We start from the raw sequence: 23,484 nt of genomic DNA, 5'->3' as shown, positions 1-23,484 counted from the left end.
CCTCTCGTATCACACCTCGCACAAAGTGCAGTTCCTAAACCACTCTTCAACAGTATCCTATTCTGACTATGAGTTTCTGAGTGAGACAAGGGAAAAGGATAAGGGAATAGAGGGGGTTAAAGAAGTCCTGTATCTAGACTGTTAAATGTACCCTTTATTTACTTCCCACGCATTTAATACACCCATGTTTTGTCTTGTTTACATGTTTTGTTCATGTTCTCCTATATCTGTGAGCTTATCATTTCAAAACTGTTTCATTCAAATGAACAATGTCACTACAACATGATATATGTAATTGCATTTTTGGCTCAATAAAAACACTTTAATAATGTATTTTACCACATAGGTGTAATTTATGTTTTGGGAGATCTAGCGACTGTCACTACACATTTAAAATCGGGTGCAACAAGCAGGACCATTGCAGATGCCTGATTCTGCTTCTGTGAAGAAATTCATGTGTTGCAGTTCTGGGAACTCTTGTATTTATTAATTTTGCTCCTTACATGGAGATCGTATTAATTTTGCTGCAGTAATCTTTGTTAAAACGTGCCCGCTTATATTAAAGTAACACAGCCAACTGTAATGCAGCATTTCCTCAGTGAAAAAAAAACAGATAATATTAAAAAAACAACCCCCTCTGGTTTAAATTGTAAAGGACACTGACCATGTTCCAAGCGCTCATAGTCTGAGTCCAACAGGAAGTTCTTGAAGCGGTTAGAGATGTGATGATAGGCCAGGAACTTCAGATAATACTGATTAAACTCAAACTCCAGAGGATGTTGCTCCAAAATCTGCAAAGACGTGAAAAGATGGATAAAGATTAGACTTAAGAGACAGAGAGTGAAGGTCAGAGTGTGTGTGTGTGTGTGTGTGACAGCTGGAACGTGTCCTCCTGTTGTGGCTTCACATCCCTGCGGTGCATAAATGACCAATTAGAAACAGGAAACAGTGTCTCCTGTCCTCGTAGGAGGGGGGCAAAGGTCAGTGATATCATCCCTGCCAGACACAATCCACACTGAGCCAGCAGGACTGCAGCTCCATTGTTCCCATTCAGGGCTGTGAGGTGGCCAATGGGAGAGAAGTGTTGAATATTTGAGGCCACCTGGGTCTACTGGCAAAAACAACAGCTGTTTTGGAGATGAGGCACTTCTATTTTCAGCCCTTGTCCGAATCCCCTTTCCCCTCCGTGTTTACAGCTCTCCAGACCCCAGGACCCCCGCCAAACTGTCTTAGCTGCCAGGCCTACAGTTTCAAAAGACAAATGCAGAAACTATGTGTTGATGTAAGTGTATGGGAGTGGATCTGTGTGACCCCAGGAGACACAAAAAGCACGACATCCTCTAATGTTAGCATTTCAGAGCGGACACAGCTCCCTGGATCTCAGCTGTATGAGCTTCATTCTTAACTCCCCTCCCCTGAAATCCTCAAGTACACCCGACCTTCCTAGAGACTCTCAATCCCCCAAACTGCAATTTTCCACATGCAGCTCTAAACACGCACTGAAATGTGAAGGGATGCTGAAACACGCGAGCGCAAGCAGCTCAGTGCTGATCACTGGGTTCATGGACCATCTGGGCAGCAGCCTCCCTGCAGTCTCCCTGGTGCAATACGCTGTTGAAATTACACACACGGTGTTGGGAATGCAAGTGCAAAACTAAACCAAATGTATAGATAATGACAGCTGAATTCCCCCCCCCCGTATGCATTTGAGGAATGTGATGAGCTCATGTAGACGGTATGAATGGTGTTGAGTCATCTGGGCTGAAGTGGAGAGAAGTCACGTAGCAGAGGCAGGGGATGCTTGACTGTGTGGAGAACATGCGGTTGTGAATGAAAACCTCACCTGGTGCACACAGTCCAGGAACTGCAGGAAGATGGGTGTGAAGCCGCCCCCCTGGCTGCTAGGACTCAGGTTGCTCCGCTGGCTGAACTTGTGGCCAAAGGACAGCCACTCTTTCTCCAGCAACACCTGGAAACCCTCCAGAGTGCGGTAGAAAGGATCGCTCAGCAGCTGCACCAAAGACACCACCTACAGGTAGAAAGAGAAAAGGTGAGGGTGAAATATGAGAAAGGGCCGAGTCAAAGATAAGACTTACCTGCAGTATTAACAATCATCCATTAACTGGACAAAATATAATTCTGTGTGTTTCTCCTGGATCATGGTGTGTTTGGTCCTGTTATAGCGTACTTAAAAAAAATTCCCAAGGTACACTATCAAAGTTTGGTTAATATGAAAATACACACTGCTCCAGGAAAATACACTTCATATTGTTCTGGAATTGTATTTCACAGAAACGCTGACCTATGTTTTGAGAGATATAGTAATGAACGTGGCTGTTTGCACAGTGGCTGCAGCAACACTAAACTTTCACTGTAATCAATGAAATGGGATAAAAAGGCCAGTCTTCTATTTCAATTTTTTGCGTGAGGTGTGTGTAGCCCTTTTACATAGAAATGGATCATACAGTTTCATTAAAAAATTAAAAATCTAGACTGTTAACAGCACTACAGGTAAGAGGAAAAATTTGTATCTTTGATTTTAGGGTTGAACTGACCCCAGTGGCAGCCCTACCGTATTTGGTGCCCTAGGCAACCCCCCGGTACCAGCTGGCGGTTACTTGGTGACTTTATCCTTTACTTTGCCTACTGTAGTCTATAGATGGTAATTAAACCACATTACACAAACTCTGTGAAAAAAAGTTCAAGTTTAACTGCACTGTACTTAGACCAAAACCTGAGGAAACAATCCCACACAGTCCTAAAATGAAAACTCACTGTCTTGTTTGCCAGTGACATCCTTACGCCGTGTGTGTGCTGCAGGTGTAGCCAGTAAAACGATACATTGTGCAACACATTTGCTCTGTGAACCGCCCACATCTGTAACGTCTTCACTGCAGCCAAAGTGTAACCTGTTTAAAGATAGAATAACTGGAATGTGTTTGAGCCTGTGACAACGTCTAGTTTGATGTTGTATTTGAATTTTTCTGATGGATAATTTCTGATTATATGAATCTTGGATGGATTTTTTTGAGGTTAAGACCAACACTCACATTTGAAAGTTTAAACATTTTTACACTGATATGATTCTATCTGACATAAATAATCATTTCTAAGTGGCTAGTTAAGAATTGTGACTATAATGAGTGGATTTTACAGTTGAAAAATAAACGTGTTAAAGCTCTCTGACAGACAAACTAATGGTTTCTAATGACCTCCAACATTCTGGTTCTTGTTACAGTCTCTGCTAACACTTATGCACATAACAGTATATCTGTAATTACCTCATTTGGTCTAACAAAAATAGAAGAAATACTTGCTCAACAACACAGTGTCAGAGCATCTGTGACTTACTGAATGTGATATTTCTCATTATGTTAAATGAAGAGGGTTAAAGGTCCCTGATATTCTGGTAAAAAATTGATCATTTTACCACTCACACCACAAGGAATGTGGCAGCTGTGTCACCACGACGGTGCAGATATTTTTCAGTTTGTAATGCATGATTATAATTCAGCACACATACTTGTTTTTTCTTAGATGGTATGACTTTGCTTTGCATCCTTTCAAGAGCACAACACAACATTTTCTGACAACACAACATTAAACTGATCATCTGCTATCAATTACATTTATATAACACTGCAGCAAAGTCTTCAGGCGCACTTGAGCTCGCTCCACAAAACACCAGTTGAGAACCACTTGTCTACACATGCAGTGCGCTTGGCCTGCTTCCCTGCCCGTGTCTCCTCCAACACAACTAATGAGCCCTGACGCGTGTGGAATGAGCGAGAAAAACAGTTCATGGCTTCCCCGTGAGGTTTAAAAGCACATCCAACCCTGAGTGGTAGAGAAAGTCCCCCCACAAACCCGGCAGTGAAATGAGCCCCTCAGATTATTTGTAAGACTACAGCGGACTGAGGAGCGGATTTAAGAGAGAGCAAGGCATGAGAGGAGAGAGGCTGAGGGTTAGACGGAGAAACAGAAACCAGAGGTTTAAAAAAAGAAAGCAAAGACGGTTCTGCATCCTGTCTGCTGGGTGTCTATGGTCCGTGGACAGAGGCAGGAGAGCCAGAGCATATGGAGGCCATTTGCCTGTGCGGGCTGATCAGGACCTGGCGTGATGGAGCCAGTGGCCCATGGAGAAAGATGCTCCAGGCCGAACACGTGCCTGGCATAAGGGGTCCACAAAGTGTGCTTTTAAACAGCAGCCCAGGGCTCCGCAAACCCCATAAACACATTTTGAAGGACACACGCTTGCAACACAAACATGTGCGCCTTAACAGGTCAACGTGGAAAATATGATCTCAGAAAGCAAACATGCAATGAAATGCTGGATGCAGCAGCAAATGGATACCGACATCTGATCAGGATCGAAAGTGACTTTTTGTTTACGTGCCTTAAAATCAGCACCGTGAACTTTAGAAATCAGCACAAATCAGACAGGCTTCGAGACCTTTTCATTATTTGTCTCCACATAATTGGGTCACCAGTGACAGGGCTGATTACGGGATGAGCGGGAAAAGCAGGTGTGCCAGATTTATGATTCACACATGGCCCGCTGAGAAGGGCAGTCTGACTCTGTGGAGAATCCCTAAAAATGTTGTTGACAACATCTAGAGCTGGGTATTTCTTAGAAAATTACAACCAGTTCCAATATCATCACTCTTAAGGCCTTAACACACCAAGCTGACGGCCAGCCGTTGGTCAATGTCGGGCCATCGGTAAATGTCTGTCGCCCTAGTTTTTGCGGTGTGTCCTGCCCCATTGGTGCTAGTTGGCCCCTGTAGACCCCTGTCAGTTGTTCCTTGGCACATTAAGCATGTTGATTTGTTGTGGAGCCTGTCTGTTTCTAAAATCACTATGATTGGTAGTTCAGCTCAGCCCATAAGACAAAAACGGAAGTGAAAACAGCAAACAAACGAATCAAGTCAAGAGGGCTGAGATCAAAACAAACTTTATAATTAGGTTAATTATTTTTAAGCCATTGAGCTCTTTAATAGGAACGGTTTGTAAGTGTTTGTGTTATTGTTCTGTAGTGCACAATTAATATAATTTGTTCTTTCAACATTGCGCTGTGTTGTTAAAGTGCTAACTGGCTAACTAGCATCTTGCCTGTCCTGTCGGTCTTCCAGTTTCCATTTTTGAGTAATGAATACAGACTACCACTGCCTGCTCCTATGTAGAGTTATTTCCTCTCACACTGGGGCAGAATGTATCTGCTAGTTGGCCATTTGCTGTAGTCTTTGTGTGTGTTCAGGTGCAACTTTTTGGCCAAGACTCAGGTGACGTGAGGCGACGCAACATACGGCCTTCAATGCCACAAGTTCTTTGATGTCAGTTTGGTTTGTCTGGGCCTTTAAAGGCACACTTAACTGCCAACTCCATCAAATAAACAGCACTTAATGTCACCAGACCACAGACTGTGTTGGTTGTAGCTGCTGCGTCGCATGAAATCGAGGAAAACTTGCAGTGATTGGCGGAAAGCGAAACCATACAAATGTCTTTTTTTCTGGATTCTAGAGGAACAAACAGCATCGAATGCTGGTATTGTTGTCATCGTCATCGTCCTCCACTTATCCGGGTCCGGGTCGCGGGGGCAGCAGTCTCAGCAAAGAAGCCCAGACAGTCCTCTCCCCAGCCACTTCCGTCAGCTCTTCCGAGGGAACCCCGAGGCGTTCCCAGGCCAGCCTGGTGATGTAATCCCTCCAGCATGTCCTGGGGCGGCCCAAGGTCCCAGTTGGACATGCCCTAAACACCTCCCAAGGGAGGCGTCCGGAAGGCATCCTTACCAGATGCCCGAACCACCTCAACTGGCTCCTCTCGATGTGGAGGAGCAGCGGCTCTACTCCGAGTCCCTCCCGGATGTCTGAGCTCCTCACCCTATCTTTAAGGCTGAGCCCAGCCACCCTGCGGAGGAAACTCATTTCAGCTGCTTGTACTTGCGATCTCGTTCTTTCGGTCCTACCCAGAGCTCGTGACCATAGGTGAGGGTTGGAACGTAGATCGACCGGTAAATTGAGAGCTTCGGGGCGTCGGTGGCTTAGTGGTAGAGCAGGCGCCCCATATACAAGGCTGTTGCTGCAGCGGCCCGGGTTCAAATCCAGCCCGTGGCCCTTTGCTGCATGTCACCCCCCCCCTTTCACGGTTACCTGTCCTGTCCAATAAAGGCAAAATGCCCTAAAAAATATCTTTAAATTGAGAGTTTCGCTTTCTGGCTAAGCTCCCTCTTCACCACAACAGACCGGTTAAGAGCCTGTATCACTGCTGAGGCCGCCCCAATCCGCCTGTCAATCTCTCGCTCCATCCTACCCTCACTTGTGAACAAGATCCTGAGATACTTAAACTCCTCCACCTGAGGCAGGACCCCCCCCGACCTGGAGTGGGCAATCCACCCTTTTCCGGCTGAGGACCATGGCCTCAGACTTGGAGGTGCTGATTCTTATCCCAGCTGCTTCACACTCTGCTGCGAACTGTCCCAGCAAGAGCCGGAAGTCATTGTTCAATGGGGCTAGGAGATCCTCCTGTCACCAAACCTGACACCTTCCACCAGTACTTCTGTACTTTCTGTCCGTGAAAGTTATGAACAGAACCAGTGACAAAGGGCAGCCCTGGCGGAGTCCAACTCTCACCGGGAACAGGTCCGACTTACTGCTGGCCACGCGAACCAGACTCGCGCTCCTTCGGTGCAGGGACTGGATGGCCCTTAGCAAGGGGACACCAACCTTTTACTCCCGGAGCACCCCCCACAGGATGCCCCTGGGGACACGGTCGTAAGCCTTCTCTGCTGGTATTGTTTATTTTGATATTGAGTGCTGATACCCAGCCCTACCAACAACCAAAATTCACATTTAAACTATCACTAATAACCTTCTATTATTATGTGAGGTACCTGTTTCTGCTTTAAGTCTTAATATAGTGCATCAGATTACGATAATGAAGGGCAACAAGGCAGCTCTGTCAAAACTTTGAGTCCAGTTGCATCAGTTTGGCTGTTGAATAAAAAGCTGTCTGTAAGAAAAGCACTTTTTATCTGACGTACTCTCTTGTTTAACGGTTGTATGGCTGCACCTGGATCCTTTTTTACGTCTTTTACATTTGTTGACGTTTGTTTGTTTCACATTAAAGCCAATAAGAAACTGTTAAAAGTTACTTACAATGTAAACAAGTTTTTTATTAACAGTCGGCTATTTTCTGTTGTTAGTTCATCTTTTACAAGTAATTTTTTTTCTTTTAACATTTTACAATTACAGCTTGCACCCACATGAAAGTTATTTCACACAAGCTTTTTTATTTTTTTTAAATGTTACCAAAATACAATGTCAATTAGTGTGTATATTTTTGCAAATATATTCAAGGAGGGTGGGGAGAGATGATGTTACTACGTGAGCGCCAGTAACTCAGACACATAATGGTGTTTTATTGCTCCTTCCCACTCAGAATGATGCTGGTGTGTGTGTTGTTTTTTTTATTTAATCTGTTTCTTTTGATCCATGCGTCCCATATGCAGTTTTTATCAACTGCTATGCTTATAAAGAGGATAGTGAAATGTAACAAGGACCCCCATCTGGACTTGTACCAGAGAAGTTGTGGTCACGTACACTTAAAACCCCCGTCTGCTTATTTCTCCATTTATGGGCTTTTCATTTAGACAGCTTACCGACCATCTTAATCTCTGGTATTTCCCCCTTGTTATAAGCAACATAAAAATTGGTAGGAAAACAGGTTGATGGAAAGGAACCCAAATACAAACTCTCTGGTCTAACATCTTACTTGTGCGCTTCTTCACTCACTTGTGTAGTGATGTCCCAGCCGTCCTCCAGGCTGAGGAGCACAGATGAGCCGCTGTCCAGAAGCTCCACCAGAATCAGTGCCAGCTGCAGGATCTTGTGAAGCTGTGGGAGATCAACATATGTGCATGTGAACACGTACAGAATGCACACACACTCACAATTAATCCTCGCTGTGCATACATTACCATGTTTGGTCTACTGGTAAATTGCTTGCTGAGTGCTGCCTGTTGCCTATGCAGGGTTTCCCACAGATAATATTTTTCTATGATATGTTCAATGTACGGACGAAGGCTGTGGGGGGTCAATCAGATAACCAGCATGATAAGAGCTCTGCTGTTTCCCTTGGGAAAATGGCTTCAGAGTGGATTTATTCATTATGTGAATCTGATACACAGGATGAGCAGTAAGAGCGGACTGCCGGGTCGTTCTCACACAATTTTTAGAGTCTGACTCTGAGTCACTGTGAATGTGAGTCCTTTTAAGAAAGAAAAACAGGAACAGTGTTGTTTGTGTGTGCGCTCACCTGCAGGATCCATTCAGAGTCCTCCAAGGCCTTGAGGAAGGAGTCCTCTGAGTCAGACGAGGTGGCGCTGGGAGCACAGGCTCTCAGCAGCTTTTTAAAAGAGGCCTTGACCTGCCGTGTGTCTGCAAAGTCCACTGGCACCAGTTCACAGTTCAGAGAGGAGTCCACTCTGAGGCCCTGCCGACAAAGAGCGAGAAATTTTGAGTTTATTTTCTGAGGTAATCCATTCAGATTTAAAACTGCTCTCTACGGGGGGACATGGGCCCATATAAAAAAACAGTAATACTATTAAAACATATTGAAGTATGAGACTACACTGAGTACCACAAAATACATTAAATACTTCAGTTTTCTTTGCATGCACATATATGGTATACGTTTTTTTTGTTTGGTTGTTATTATTTATCGGGCACTTTTCTTTAGAGAGTGACAGCAGACACAGACGACAGGAAATGAGGAAGAAAGAGATGCAGTAAAAGTCCCTGGTCAGACCTGAAGCAGGGGCGCTGTAGTTCATGGTGGGTGTCTTAACACCTAAACGACAGGGGGTGTCACAAATCTATGGGATGTTTTGAGGCTGTACATGGTGGTGTTGGACTGCACTATGTTGAAAAGTGATTTTTTTGTACAGCTCATTTACACATTTGCGAGAGGAAAAACCTTTACACTATCATATAAAATGAAAACATCACAAACTACAGTCTCTGAGGGACAAACAACAGCACCCTGATTCCTGTTCGTTCTTGACCTTTACCTTATTAGCTTTTTTCTTCTTGTGTTGTCGCTTATTTACAAGCCTGTCTTTAATCATTCATGCTGTGAGAAATCCCACATTTACAAAGTTCATAATGTTCTGTTTTTGGTGACACTGAGTGTGTTTACATGGACATGGATAACCTGTTTATGATTGGCTTTTTGGAGTATCTTGTTTGTGTCTGAGCATGGAAAGACTGTATCCCATATGATCATAAGTGGGACGAGCCACATAACAGGTTATTCATGTCATTTTTTTATATAGTTTTTAAAGATTTTACAATATTATTTCAGTATTTTTTCAAATAAACAAACTGTCATTGTTTGGGTTATTTTGCTCAAGTTTGCATTTGTAAAACTCGTGGCAGAGGCTGGACGTTTAAATATTTCAATCACTGCAGTACTACACAATCACTATCTATGACCTCAGCCCTAAAACATAGACTTTGATTCATAAATTAATACCTTGATGACAGTGCCAACAAATTTAAACATCATATGCATAATAAAAATGGATTTTATGAACAACTGTATTGGACTGCATTAGACTGTACAGGTGTTCTTAATAAAGTGGACACTGACTGTGCATTTACCACAGTTTAAAACAAAATGTCCGCTCAGCCCCCAGAGAGCAGCTTTCTTTGTATTCTCACCCTTAAATGTGACTTTTCTCCGAAGACATAGAGAGCAGCTTGCTGTTTCAGGAGCTGCGCCTGCAGACTGCTGCTACCTGCAGGGGGCGCCAGATCCTTCCCTGCTAGTCTGGCGCCCACGTCTCCTGTCAACGGGTGATGACTGAGTCTGCTGCTGGAGCGCAGGCTAGCCCACATGCCTGCAAACACACAGATACAAACAAAAGTCACACACGCAGGAGCCGGCCTGTTCAAATGCCACTGATGTACACATGCTGTCAAACAAACTAAGGCTGAATGATGAACAACACATGACATGCGGACTACATTTACATGCACAGCAGTGCAACAGGGATTATGTAAAGGCCGTCATTCTTTCAGTCCACCAACAAAGCAGTCGCCTCTGCGGGTCGGGTGTGTTGAGATATTAGAAGCAGAAGTTGTTGGAATTTTCTTTGCAAGTCAACAAGTCGAGAAGAACATTTCTCTGAAAACCAGCATGCAATACCTTCCCAATGGCATGAATCACTATCAGGAAGGACATGATTTTTCACAATAATCACTTTCAGCCCTTTTGAGTTGCATGTGTACGGCTATCAAACGGCTGCTATTGTCGGCTTCTGCAATCAGGGCGGTTATGCAAGAGTCTCATTAAAGTCAAACAGAATCGTAACTGGGGTTTGTACTGAGGGCTTCAAATGCTGCTGGTAACACTTTTCACAGATGTGAGCTGTTTACACTGGGGATAAAAACAGATGCGATTTTATTGATATCAATGTCATCATTAACTCTGCTTATCCGGCCAATTCTTTATCAATTCCCTAATTCATTCCTGATCAATTTTCTGTATGTTGTGTTTGTCATCAAAACAACTGTTTTATTATCTCTGAGTCTGGACACAAAGTATATTTGTACAGCATTCATTTTCATTTAGGTTTAAACTTGCCTGCGTGGCTGCATTGTTATTACAACAGCATATTTACCCTCAGTAATAGATGTGCTGCTCGGTTGGGAAGCAGTGGCCCTTGTGCGTAAACTATCAAATACATGGCATTCCTGAAATTTGAACCAAATGTTGCGCAGAAAGATGTTTCAGCATTTTGCTTTAGTTTCCATCCTTGTTTGAAATAATCATTAAATTAGCACATTTATCATCTTTCTTCGTGAAATGAAGCCATGTTTCGGACCGTTTCTTTGTCATTGCCATGACTCCGTCCGGTAACAAGTTTCGAGCAGTGCAGACACGAGTGGTGATGTCATTGTTTTGCAATGTGCAACTGTCAGGAAACATGCTGGCACTGACGAAAGTAATGGATGAGTTCGGAGATAAGTGATCCAGATAAATTGGACAATTTGGAACCGGTTTTGGATTCCCATCCCTGGTTTACACCTGATGCTGCACCTGATAACAAGATTAACATGACCTGATATGACTCAAGATAAACAGGCAACAAAAACAGCATCGGAGCATTTATGTTTTCTTTATAAATATTGAATGAATCCTACTCTCTTTGTGTCACGTATACAGAATATTTGAGTCTGTCTTTGTTATACAGCAGGATCAGAGGGGGCCTCATTTTGTGTGATTCATGATTTGTCTATCATGACAAACAGTTTCCTTTCCTCCTCAGCCTGGACTGGGCTCGTAACTGACCACAGCTAACCCCGCTGAGCCAGCACATTGACAATGGGAAAGGCCACATTAGAGCAGCCACTCTGGTTTGGGAGAGACCACAGCTCCCAGAGGAGCACCCACAAGGTCAGCCATGATTAGTACTATGTCTAACAAAGTCTTTGTAAGGGGTCTGCAGCATGGAGCGGTGACCTGGTTAGTGAGCACTTGTGAAGGTTAGAGAGAGGAACAGGAATGAGGCTCGGAGGAAGCATTAGAAAGATAAGGAGCGTTTAAGAGGACTGGCAGGGAGAAGAGACAGTTTGACTATACCTTGATGCTGGATTCTCTCCTTACTTGTAGGTTTTTGGTTTGAGTGAGTGAATAGTTTATCTCTGTACTCAAGCACTGGTTGGTTGTTTGTACAGGAGGTAGAGAGAGAAGATGAGGACAGGGAGAGGGGCATGGAAAAAATAAATCATGTCAACATCATATGGACATCACCACCTGCCCTGCTAACCATTTCAGACCACAGAAACATGCAAATGAAGAGTTACCGTTAAAGGTCAAAGACTGAGCTGGTCCACATAAAGTGAAAGTAAAAAAAAAGTTTTCATTCTTAAATGATTGAGAGGATGATTGTCATAGCATGCATGAATTGTGTTCATGGTTATGATTGATGGTGTGAAAACAAGTCTTTTTGTGCTAGAGACTGTCAGGAACAGATGCAACAGATTGCACTACAGAAACATGTCTGTATTTGTAACAGGTGCACCAGACTGAAGTCAAGTTTGTACGTAGGTAGAGACATGTCAACAGAGGTTAACCACATATTCTACTGGATTTACTAAAGTTAACATCAGTTTTGAGAGCAAAACATTAGGGTGCAGGCAGCCATCTGCACCCTAAATACCGTCAAATCTTTAATTTATAATTGCCAACACAGTCTCTGTATTCTTTACTTAGGAAGAGGCAGAAAAGAAGCCCCGGGGAAACAAAAACAACAAATTACGACCCAAAATCATTGAGCTCTCTCCAGGTGATACTAGTCCCATACAAAGAGGGCTTTAGAAAGAATTAAACACAATTATAAATGAACACAATAACCATTATTTTCTATGTACATTTATATTAACAGGTGTTGCCTGGTTGTGCTTTGTGTCACGGTTTACTGTAAAATGACTACAAGATAGTAACCGTTCTATGACCTCATAGTCCTCAGAAATTTATAACATCAGCCACATCGACGCCACCTCCGTCTGCTGCACCCTCTTCGGGATCTTTGAAGCATCTTATTTCATCACTACATCTCTTTTCATTTCCAGTAAAGTTTGTTCACTGCCTCCATCTGCATTATCAATATGTTTAGAAAATGTTATAAGGTTATGAGTAACAGACAGTTTTCCTCAGAACTGTTGTCACTGGATAAAATATGTATGTTGGAAAAAAGTCTTTACACCTTTGACCTTGGTTATCTTAGATTAATTGGATAACTTTCTTGTGAAATCTGACTCGAAATGAAACTCCTAATTCCAAGAAGGCAAACAATCTGTCAGTGATAATCCTGCACTGTAAGTCCGGACATAATGACTGGACAGTGTTGCAACTATCTGAATGAAACATGGGAGATAAACTGTCATGTTTTAAATAACCAGAAGCGATGTGTCATCCTTTTTAGTGCTGAGTCAGTTTAAGAACTCTGTTCCCCTTTAACATGCATCTGACTAACACCTCAGACATGTGCTGGCACCAAGCACATCTGGCTGAGACCAAACAGTCTGTACTGATGGTTTCCTTTGAAGAGCTCACATTCCAGTTCACATGTTTATCATGGTGTGTCACTTTAACAGTGCATTAAATTTTAATCTGTGAGATTACAGTTACAGTAATGATCATCGCCAGAAACACCACAGGTCACAATAACAAAATGGATAATGTGGCAATGAATTTCTGTTTCAAGATATAAATCCTTCACTTCACATAATAAATAGATATTTCACAAAGTGCATATAACAACCTAATAATCAGGCTGAATAATAAGGCTCAAATTATATTCAGCATCAGTTGTTTGACTGATGAGAAAATGACTGAGAATACACTGTCATTTGTCCCGTGGTTGCATTTAGTTTATTTAGAGTCTGTTATTACGTCTCACTCTTACCCTTCAATACTTTATAATTTTTGTGCTGTATGATTCCAGTATTTTCACAAATATTCAGTTTATGTTTGCTCACATTGAGGCATTATATTCATGGTATTATAACTACAGGAATTACAGCCTGAAGTCTGCATTTATTGTAGAATCAGCTATTCTTAAAGGTATTTTTACAACATTTAGATCACTTTTAGCAAATGCAATTTACTTTACAGATTAAAGGAACAGTTCACACCCAAATCAAAAATACATCTTTTCCCTCTGACCTTTAGTGCTATTTATTAGTCGAGATTGTTTTAGTGTGAGTTGCCGGGTGTTGGAGATATCGACTGTAGAGATGTCTGCCTTCTCTCTAATAAAATGGAGCTAAATGGTGCTCGGCTTGTGGTGCTCAAAGCACCAAAAATTTGTTTGAAAAACTCAACATTGTTGTCACTTTCCAGAAATCATGACCCGGTTACTCAAAATAATCCACAGACCTTGTTATGAGCAGTTTTTTTCTTTCTACCAAACTACACCTGCCAACCATATCACCGCACTGAAGGAATCATTCACCTACTGCTAGCTCACCTAGCACAATGGAGTTAATGCTACAGCTCAGCTGTGTCACAAACACAAGCGTCTCATCCATGAGTGGATGCACGCTTGCTTCTGCACTATGATGTGACTGGCAGGTGTAGTTTGGTAGAAAGAAAACAGTTCCTACATGAAACTGCTAACAACAGTGGTCGACGCTAGAATGTTCCCACTGAACAACAGTGTTTTGCCAGGCCTAACCATAAACTCTTTGCCTTAAGGGCTCATACTTCGATATTTCCCGTATTGAATGTTTGCAGAGAGCTGTGGTCACACAGATGAGCTTGCAGTTGTATTTATAGTACAACTGACACTCCATGTTAGCCCTGGCAGTAGACAGGAGAGCTGGGAGGTGAGCTTGCATCCTACTGCCAACATCAGGTGAACGTAAGACTATAAAGATGCTGCCGGGTCCAGAGTAAGTATCTGGTAAATATCCAACTTAAAAGTAACTTAACCATGGTGAGGCAGCAGTGGCTGGCTTGACAGCAGTGTTTTGGACTGGACTGGAGTGTGGAGCAAGAGATTGGAGCATGCTCAGTCAGTGTGCTTTGTATGCCTAGATCCCCACGGTCACAAAAAATGAGCTGTACATGCACATCTGCACCGGGGTTCATGGTGCTCACAGACATGGGTGGATGATGACATTTACATCATATGGACTAAAGAGGACCCTCGTGGACATGCAGACACGGAAACCACGTCTTGGCCTTTACCCTACTCACCTCCGACCTTGACAGTACGTGATCAAAGCAAAGTAGGACGGCAGTAGGAGAACCACTCCGTTCAGTGGGTACATTCTAGCATTTACCCAAAACAAGGTGTATGGATTATCTTGAGTAACTGGCTCATGATGAGCACCACAAGCTGAGAGCCATCTAGTTCCATTATATTCAAGAGAAGGCAGACATCTCTACGACTGACATGTCTAACACTCAGCAACTCACAACACAATCTAAATTAGTAAATAGCACCACATGTAAGAGTAAAATAAGTATTTCTGATTTTGGTTTGAACTGCCCCTGTAAGTAGTGTTGGCCCAGTTTAATGTCACATTCACACATATTTCTACAGTATGAGATGAAATGTGTTTTATAACAAGCAAAAAATGGGAGAACATGTGACCCATGTGGACAAAAGAGAGAGCAGCAGAACATCTGGAAACACCAGGAGCGCAGGCAAAAAACCCCCATAGACTAGAGTTATCATCCAAAATGTGAGCAAACAATGACAGATCCTGGTGTTTCATATTTTAGCCTGCAGCAGGAGGAGGCACGTGGACGTGTTGAGTAGGAAACAACACTCACCTCCTCTGGTAAAGCTGTTTGAGAATGGGAGGTCTAAATGGACAGGAGCCATCTTCGGCATCCTGGATGTCCTCCTGTCACTGCCTGAAGACAAAACATTCACACAACAGGACGTTACAACAAGTGGCAGATGAGGAGACGGATTCAGGAAAGTAACTTTTTTTTTTCATAGTGCCTGCACCAAATCATAAACAAGACAAGATGACAAATGTGAGCTCCATTCATCTAGAAATGAAAACAAATCCGACTGCAGTGATTACTTTTGCCTTCTGGCTCAGGTTGAACTCATCCTGACACTGAAGAATTGAGCTAAATCCAGTTTTCCCATTAGGAGCCTGTAATCGGATCTGAGCACTTTAAACACAAGATGATGGTTAAATGAGCGAATGTGAGCGTGTGCATGTATATGAGCATCCTGGACACAGCCTCAGCCCAGTGCAGTGTACTGCATATTGTCCAGTATGTCCAGGATGGGGGAGGAGGGGGGTGAATTCACAGGAGATGGATAGGCCCGGCAGTGACCCCAGGTTGTCCTGTGATTCTTACATAACCTTTTATTGTACAAATTTCCTTCCAAATGCTGCCAAATATCAGATACAGTATTTCTCCCACAGAATCTCCTTCTCTCTCTGTCTCATAAACACACACACACACACACACACACACACACACACACACACACACTGAAAGATAAGTAGGTGAAAAATAGCTGCGGACCAGAGCAAACACAAAAAGGAAGAGAGTGATTGCCTGATTCTGGAGAAAAAACAGAGCCGCAGTGAACAAAAATAAAGAGTGCAATTCTGCAGTTTTTCTCTTTATCAGAAGAAATGAACTCAGGGTGGCCTCTTGTCCCTCGCAAACAAACTCAGTTTTTTCCCACGGCAGAGTGGAGGCCATCGCATAGGGAATTCAGGTCAGGTAGGAGTGCGGGCAGTCAGGTGACGTGGCTTTGGTTTAAGGAAACTAACGATCCCAGAGTCAAGTCTCACAGGCACCAACTCTCTGCAGACTCCACCAATCTAAGAGTTAGGTTTAAATCATAATAGTATATAAGGTTATGGTTAGGTAAAGATGTGCTCATGTCATATAGAAGTTATTATATTTACCAGTTTTTGGCATGAAAATGAATCCAAAATTTAGGTCACAGACATAACAATGGCAAATCTTGATTTATATTTGTATAATGTGATGAAGAAATATCTCAGTTTACCAAATTATCATTAAATAATAAGTAGTTATCTGATGTGAGCTGTTGTGAGGTATCCACCTACGTTTGACAAAAGCAAGTCAGATATACTGGAGATTCATACATTGCAAACTAGCAAATACAGCAACATCCACATGACGTAAACGCAGCGTAAGGTCATGGTGAGACTCACCTCAGTGGTTTTAACAGAACGTTCTCACACCCAACAATTTGACTTGTCAATTACAGGGGCAATTGATTAACATCAATGGCTGCATTCCATTTAGGTGTTCCAGTTTTAGAGACATGCTACTGCACATGTGGGATTAATGTTATGGCTCAAGGCCTTCACACTCTGGTGGCCTGAGAAGTAACCAACATACTTATACAAAATACTGAATATTTAAGAAATTACAGCACTTTTTTTGTCTGGTAATAAATAAAAAAATAAATATATTAAAGTAAATTAAATTAAAGGCCTTTAGAGAGGAGCCTTCATTAATGTTTTACCTAACCTGTGCTTTTCCCAGCAGTCAAACTGTCTTGTTGCTAACTGCATTATCAGGGATCCAAAAACTTAAAATGACAGATTATATAACACATCAATGTGTACTGTTTTAAGCATGAGGGGTCGATAATCTAGAACTATATAAGCTATGTAATCTAAATGGTCAAGCAGCAGCGAGAATTGAGAAACTCAGCATCATCCAGTTAATAACAATATAATCTGGACATCATTATGATCCGTGTACCTGGTGAAAGGCCGATGAGGGAGCGGTTGGACAGGGTGTTGTTCCCGTTCATTTTGAAATAGACGGGGATAGAGTCGAGGATGGCTTGCAGGTACTTCTCTTGTTCGAGACTACTGGACGATTCTGAGGACGAGGCAGGAGCTACAGGAAGAACACAACACTCGATTCAGACAAAAAATAATCACCAGTGTTTTGAAATCAGTTTGAATCACAGGTCAAGTGTTTGATAGACTAACCATCAAATGTCTTTTTTCAGAGGTAAAGCAGCACAAATGGCATAAATAATGAAAATAGTGAAGATTAGTTTCAATTCTACAAACTAAAAAATCTCAAGCCAGTTAGCTTTAGTTAGGTGTTATTGCTTAGGTCGGTTAGCTGAAGTAATGTGTTTTAAAAGTACAGAAAAATAAAACAACTCAGCCTTTAAAACAGAAACTCAAGCCGCTGTGAATGCACACCTGTTGAGGAAGGGTTCTGAGACTTGAACAATCCCACCACACTCTTGCCGTGGAAGCCTCCTGAGCGGAGCAGCACGGCTTTAGTGCGAGGATGTTTCCAACACACAACAGGCAGACGGTTGTGTCTGTAGCAGCGGGCCACTTTGTGTAGACTGCTGTCCTGTACGGCCTGAGGAACCACCAACAGCCCCGGGTAACTGATGGAGAGAGACGGAAGAGACATCTCAAACATACAAGGTTTACGGAAAAGATAATATACCGCAAATAAACCACCACAAAGCAATTTGTTCATTCACAGAGATAAATGTTCTCTCACTGAATTCGCAGCCAAGATTTAAGTAGGATTATGACTTCATTAGTCACAGCATTTGTGTTTTTGTGTGACAGACTGAATTTAAATCTAGCTGTCTCAATTAATAAGTCAAACATCTGTCTGCTAAAGGAGAACTCCTCACCGGTCTTTTAAAATACTGAGGTTTACAAAGCTTCTGGTCCGGCTACGAATCCAAATCAGTAGGGCTGGACCCAAATATTCCACTAATCATTAATAATATTATTAATATCAATCATAATATTGATTTGTTTGGTTGGTATTTATTTTTCTTTGGGATTCAGATATGGGTTTTTTTTGTTGAGAAATGGCAATTAAGAAATTCTTAGTTAGTTTGAATCTTATAAATATAAATCTCAAATTTCTAATTTGTTGGAGCTAGTATGCTGTTTCTGTGCTCCTGTTTCACAGCACCCTTTCAGGCATTTTTTCAGATTCAGAGGTCTATGATTTATTCATAATAAATTGTCACAAGCTGTTATTATGTCACAAAAAGTGCATAGATAGGACCTCCTTCAACCAAAAAAAAAAGAAGTCTTTTTTTTAATCAACAATTGACAACACAAGCAACAATACTGATGTCTGTAGAATAAATCTGAGTTTAGACTACAGGAATATTGGGCTGATATATTCCCGATTCACCCCTCCTGACAATCAGCGGAGAAATCCAGTCTAGGACCTTGGACAGTAACAATGTTCAGCCCAGATTATCTGGTAATGTGAGAGGCTTATAGATCCAGTCTTAAAGCTCTTGAACTGCTCGCAGACCCGTCGGAGCCACCCTGAGAATTTCAAACATGCTTGATATTTAGGATTTAAAGTCTGGATGTTAACATTTATGATTACATCAGTATGGAGCAGCTGACAGTGTAGCCAAGCAATGGAAAACATTCTAGCCCTTGAGGCTAACGATAGCTAGCATCCTTCTGTTGACAGCTTTTAAAATCAACAGTTAAAATCTCACCTCCAGCTCTCACTGAAGAACAGACAGCCTTGTTGACCTTGTCTCCCCAATCATTCATCCAGACTTGTTTAGCCTTCTGCTTTTGTTTATCTCTGTGCAAAGCATCGTGAATTGCCAGCAAGATGTTGCACCACGACCATGTTTTATTTACATCTGCTTCCTCATGAAATCAAGTGAGGTGGTGCATTCAGGCTCCCTCTGGTACGATAATCTTAGTGTGTGATGTGCCATTATTTTAAAATCTTGTAGTGTGTGCATATTTGAGATTAGAGAGAGCGGGTACATACCTGCGGCAGAGGGAGTAGAGTCTGTTCACGGCTGTGATCCTGAACTGCTCGCCTGACTTGGAGCGAGACGAGCTGGCGGTGATGGTGCCCAGGCCAAGACGTTGATAGTCACGGAAACAGGACTGCTCCACCAGCTGCTCCATGGTGGACTTCTCTGATGCTCGCAAAGTGCTACTGGGTGGCGGTTCACCGTCATCTGATACTAAAACACACACATGTAAAGGTGAATTACGGCCTTTTATTTCACCTCTCCCAACACACCCTCTCATGCATGTGTGTCACTCCTCTCACTTGAAATGTCATCATCTTCATGCCAGGTCATCCTGCTGCCTCTGTCGTTCTTCTTCAGTGTGGACTGGCTGCCACGGCCCATGGTGATCTTCCCAGCCCGCTTTGCTCCTTTGACAATAGTTTTGGACAGTGTTCTGTGAGGAGTGCGGGACAGATGGCAACGTCATTTAATGGGCGCAGTTTCAGCATCAAAACAGGAGGTTTACTTCCAACATTTCCAGAGGAGAAACAAACTCCTGAGGTATTCATTTATTTACACTAATGTTTCAGATGACACCTGGAAGTGATTCCCTTCAGTGATGTTTGGCAAATTTGTTTACAATAATGATTTAGTCCAGAGCTTGATTCTGTGAAACTGCACCACAAACCTGAAGCCGGTGTTCCTCTCTTTTTGTTTTGGAAGGATTAGCTGAGGTGTTGTTTGTCCTGCTGCAAAAGCAAAGGAGCTGAAGATGGACTGTGGGTAGCGGATCCTCTGGAGGTGCTTCCTGAAGATCTCCACCATCTCAGAGCTCACCTCCTCATCAAACGCCACCTTTATCAGCTGCAAGAGATATTAGTGAAACTGCATCAACATGTGTTGAAGCCACCTTTAAATGTAGGGATGGGTCAGTGGGTCAATTTTCGCTGTATCAGTGCTAAGATTCCTCTTTGTTTTGCCACCAAACATTTGCTAAAGTGTGCAGATCTGCAACTTCCACATCTTAACACAACACTGGCTAGCCAGCCTATGTATGGTTTCCACAACAAACATGCAAGCACACACATTTAATTTCAACTCTAAAGAGATGTCCACATGGACCAAGTGACCCAAAATCCAATAACACAAGAACACAAGAACATGTTAGTAAAAGATAGGAATGAACCATAAAAACTTTTACAGCGGAACATCTAGAGAGTACAAACACATGCTTGGCTGAAAATTGCTTTGATTCTACAAATGAAGCTCATGTTATGAAACACAAGCCAGCGGGGTCTCTGACAAATGTGCCACCCTGATTGTGCATTGTCATTTAATAAAGTATTACTGCTTGTATAATAGTTTGTGCAGTTTGTGAACCCTCTCGCAGGCCACTGAGTTCAGGAAGGACATTAAGTTAATATAATTACCTTAAACATTTAATATCTGAGAAACTGAACCACAGATTATCTAAAACTTCATTCATCACATTAATCACATTCACTAAAACACACTGCACTGCATCCACCCTTGTGTTTAAGATCTTTGGGAACTGATGTCCACACTCGTTTTTTCAGCGTTTACCTGAAATGATGCAGAGCGGAGCTGTAGGCCTTCCTGTATGTTCTGCTGCAGCTGGTTCTGAATGCTGATCTTTTTCTCTTTGGTCAGCGTGGACACTGGGAAAGCTCTGATTACTGCCTGCTCCCCGACTGGACACACACAGGGACAAAGATCAGCATCACACTACTGACATCATCTTACAGACACAACACACTGGACCACCTGCTGATAACTTAGTTTTTAAATTCTGTTATTTAGTAGACAGTAGAGAGGTGACAGGAAACGACGAAAGAGAAAGACGGGGAATGACATGATACAGAAGTGCCCTGCCAGACGTGAACCAGGGACGTCACTAGGGCGCAACCCCACTTACTGTTAAAATTATTGAATTAGAACAGTGGTTTTCAAACCTTTTACACCGCGTACCACCTCAGAAAATATTAGGCCCTCTTAAACCATTAATTTTGCCTCCACTTATTACCTTGCTGTTACAGTTTAGCTCTTAACAAAAGATGGACGTGTGCGGGTGCTACCTTCTTGAATGCAACAATGTAGCAGGCTGATATCAAAACAAAAATAGGACACAAGAAAGGAAAAACCTATTGTAAATGACATGTTAAGGATCCCATAGTTTAAAAATTTCATTCAATATGCTGTATTACATATATATATATTAAAATGTATTTAATGTTTAAAAAACATTTTGGAGATTCCTCTGTGTACCACTAGAGGGAGCTTATGTACCACTAGTGGTCCAGACAGATCATTACAGTGATACAGGATAACGCTGAATGCTATTTGAGCAGAAAAAGATGGAATGGTTTCAATACATGGGACTAAATTTTTAGTTGAAAATAACTGCTAAGTGACGAAAAATGCACTGCTGTCGAAGAAAAAAATGTCATTTTATGTAAAACGACGATAAATAGTCTTTAATTCAAAAGCACGTGTATTATATTGAAAGTGAAAATTAGCTTGAAGATATAAAACCTGATATTTAATTGAACTGAAACTTGAAAGCTAGTGTTACAATGGTTAAGTGTTTACCGAGTGGATCATGGGGGGTGCCTTTGAAAATGATGCGGTATGTGGTGAGAAAGAGGGCTCCCTCTGCTGGCAGGATATGAGGGCCCCCCAGGAGGCCCCCAGTAGCCTCCTCCCTGCCATCAGGATCCAGAAGCACCCGCAACCCCTCTGACACCAACTCCTCTCCAGGAAGCAGCGCTGGACGCAGAATCTTAGGCTGATGGGAAAACAGAGCAGAACATTAAGCACAGGGCCAGATGCGTACACACAAACTGTACCTGCCTAGAAGCACGTCTGAGATCAAATTTGGGTATTTTTCTTCAACTGCAAAATGTTTTTAAATGAGGGACTCGGCAGAAGCATTTGCGTCAGAGAATCATGTTCTAAAAGGCCAGGAAATCAATTTATCATTATAATGTCAAATCACAGCACCACATGATCGCATTGGACGTATTTAGCCTCCCATGCACGTCATCATCAAAAACACACACATACACACAAACACACACCAAGCATTAGATGAAGATGAAAAAACAAATTTGCCAAGAAAAACAAATTCATACTCTCTGTAGAGACCAATTTTTAACCCCCCAAGCTAAACTCATGATCTGTTTTTTGAGTAAAAATTATTCTGTTTATCTAATTTATTGTACTGAGGACTCAGTGGAGATTGACTAATTTAGAATTTTTAAAAGGTCAATATAATAATGAACAGGAAGAGGCTGATAGCTGCTTAATCGGCTGATAGAGGGGAGTAATTTTAAAATATTAATTAAAAAAACAACAACCTCAAAATACTTTCTCCACGATTGCTAAAACATAAAACAAGACTATGTCAAAACCTTGTATATGCCTGGATCGTCTCTGAACTGCTATAGGGCTTTTAATTTGACTTCATCACTGAGTCATTCAGTCACAGACTTTCACCTTTACAGGGCTGGCCCCGCTGTTGCGGTTGAGCCAAAAAAAATCACGTAAATACATGTTAAAATGAGGAACAAAACACTGAGACACAGTCCACTAACCACTGATCAGCCCCTTTTTACTTCATTTAGCACAACCGTCACCTCTCGCGTCGACCACTATCAGAGCCAAATTCTGCTAATAATGTTTAAAATTTACTATCGCTGCCGATTATTTGGCCAAACCAATAAATCTGTGACCTCAAATACTCATTGGTTTTCACTTTATGCTTTTGAAATTTAAACACATGAAAACTAGCTGACGTGGTATGTTCTTACTTGTACAATAAGACTCATTTCCTTGACCGGTTTCTTAATTCCTATCAGTTTTTTTTTTCAGTGGGGCAGGGGTTAGCCCTTTGTTTTACATTGTTGTCTGCAATCATGTCAAAGCGGTTGTGTTTCAGGAAGTATTGGTTTTAGTACTTTTCATATTGTGTGGGTTCAAAGTTAATTTCTGTTTTCGTGGAAGTTAACAGCACTTCTTCAGAAAGAAGGAAATGGGAGATGAAGAATTAGGAAACAGGAAACACAGCATGACATGTGCCTTATATGATATGAAATACCCAGGTGTTAACCACATTTCGGTGTTTTCCTGACAGAAATGAATATTAACCAAATCAAACACCATAT

The 23,484-nt window shown here is 42.1% G+C and overlaps 1 protein-coding gene across 1 annotated transcript in view; it reads right to left on the bottom strand.

Annotated features, from left to right (window-relative positions):
• sbf2 (SET binding factor 2) overlaps positions 1-23,484 on the bottom strand; it is a 129,580-nt gene that overhangs the window by 9,214 nt on the left and 96,882 nt on the right. Inside the window, exons 22-34 of the mRNA XM_049596115.1 lie at positions 21,911-22,106; positions 20,885-21,012; positions 19,989-20,164; positions 19,621-19,754; positions 19,330-19,531; positions 17,748-17,944; positions 17,290-17,430; positions 15,349-15,432; positions 9,720-9,898; positions 8,314-8,490; positions 7,791-7,892; positions 1,844-2,029; positions 665-791 (exon numbers count right to left, since the gene is read on the bottom strand). Of these exons, the coding sequence (XP_049452072.1) occupies positions 665-791; positions 1,844-2,029; positions 7,791-7,892; positions 8,314-8,490; positions 9,720-9,898; positions 15,349-15,432; positions 17,290-17,430; positions 17,748-17,944; positions 19,330-19,531; positions 19,621-19,754; positions 19,989-20,164; positions 20,885-21,012; positions 21,911-22,106 (2,029 nt within the window). The remainder of the gene's footprint in view (positions 1-664; positions 792-1,843; positions 2,030-7,790; positions 7,893-8,313; positions 8,491-9,719; positions 9,899-15,348; positions 15,433-17,289; positions 17,431-17,747; positions 17,945-19,329; positions 19,532-19,620; positions 19,755-19,988; positions 20,165-20,884; positions 21,013-21,910; positions 22,107-23,484) is intronic.

This window comes from Epinephelus fuscoguttatus, linkage group LG2 (genome assembly GCF_011397635.1).
Source record: "Epinephelus fuscoguttatus linkage group LG2, E.fuscoguttatus.final_Chr_v1".
Taxonomy (NCBI): Eukaryota; Metazoa; Chordata; class Actinopteri; order Perciformes; family Serranidae; genus Epinephelus; species Epinephelus fuscoguttatus.
The sequence above is the reverse complement of the archived record's forward strand: the minus strand, read 5'-3'. Positions and strand labels throughout refer to the sequence as shown.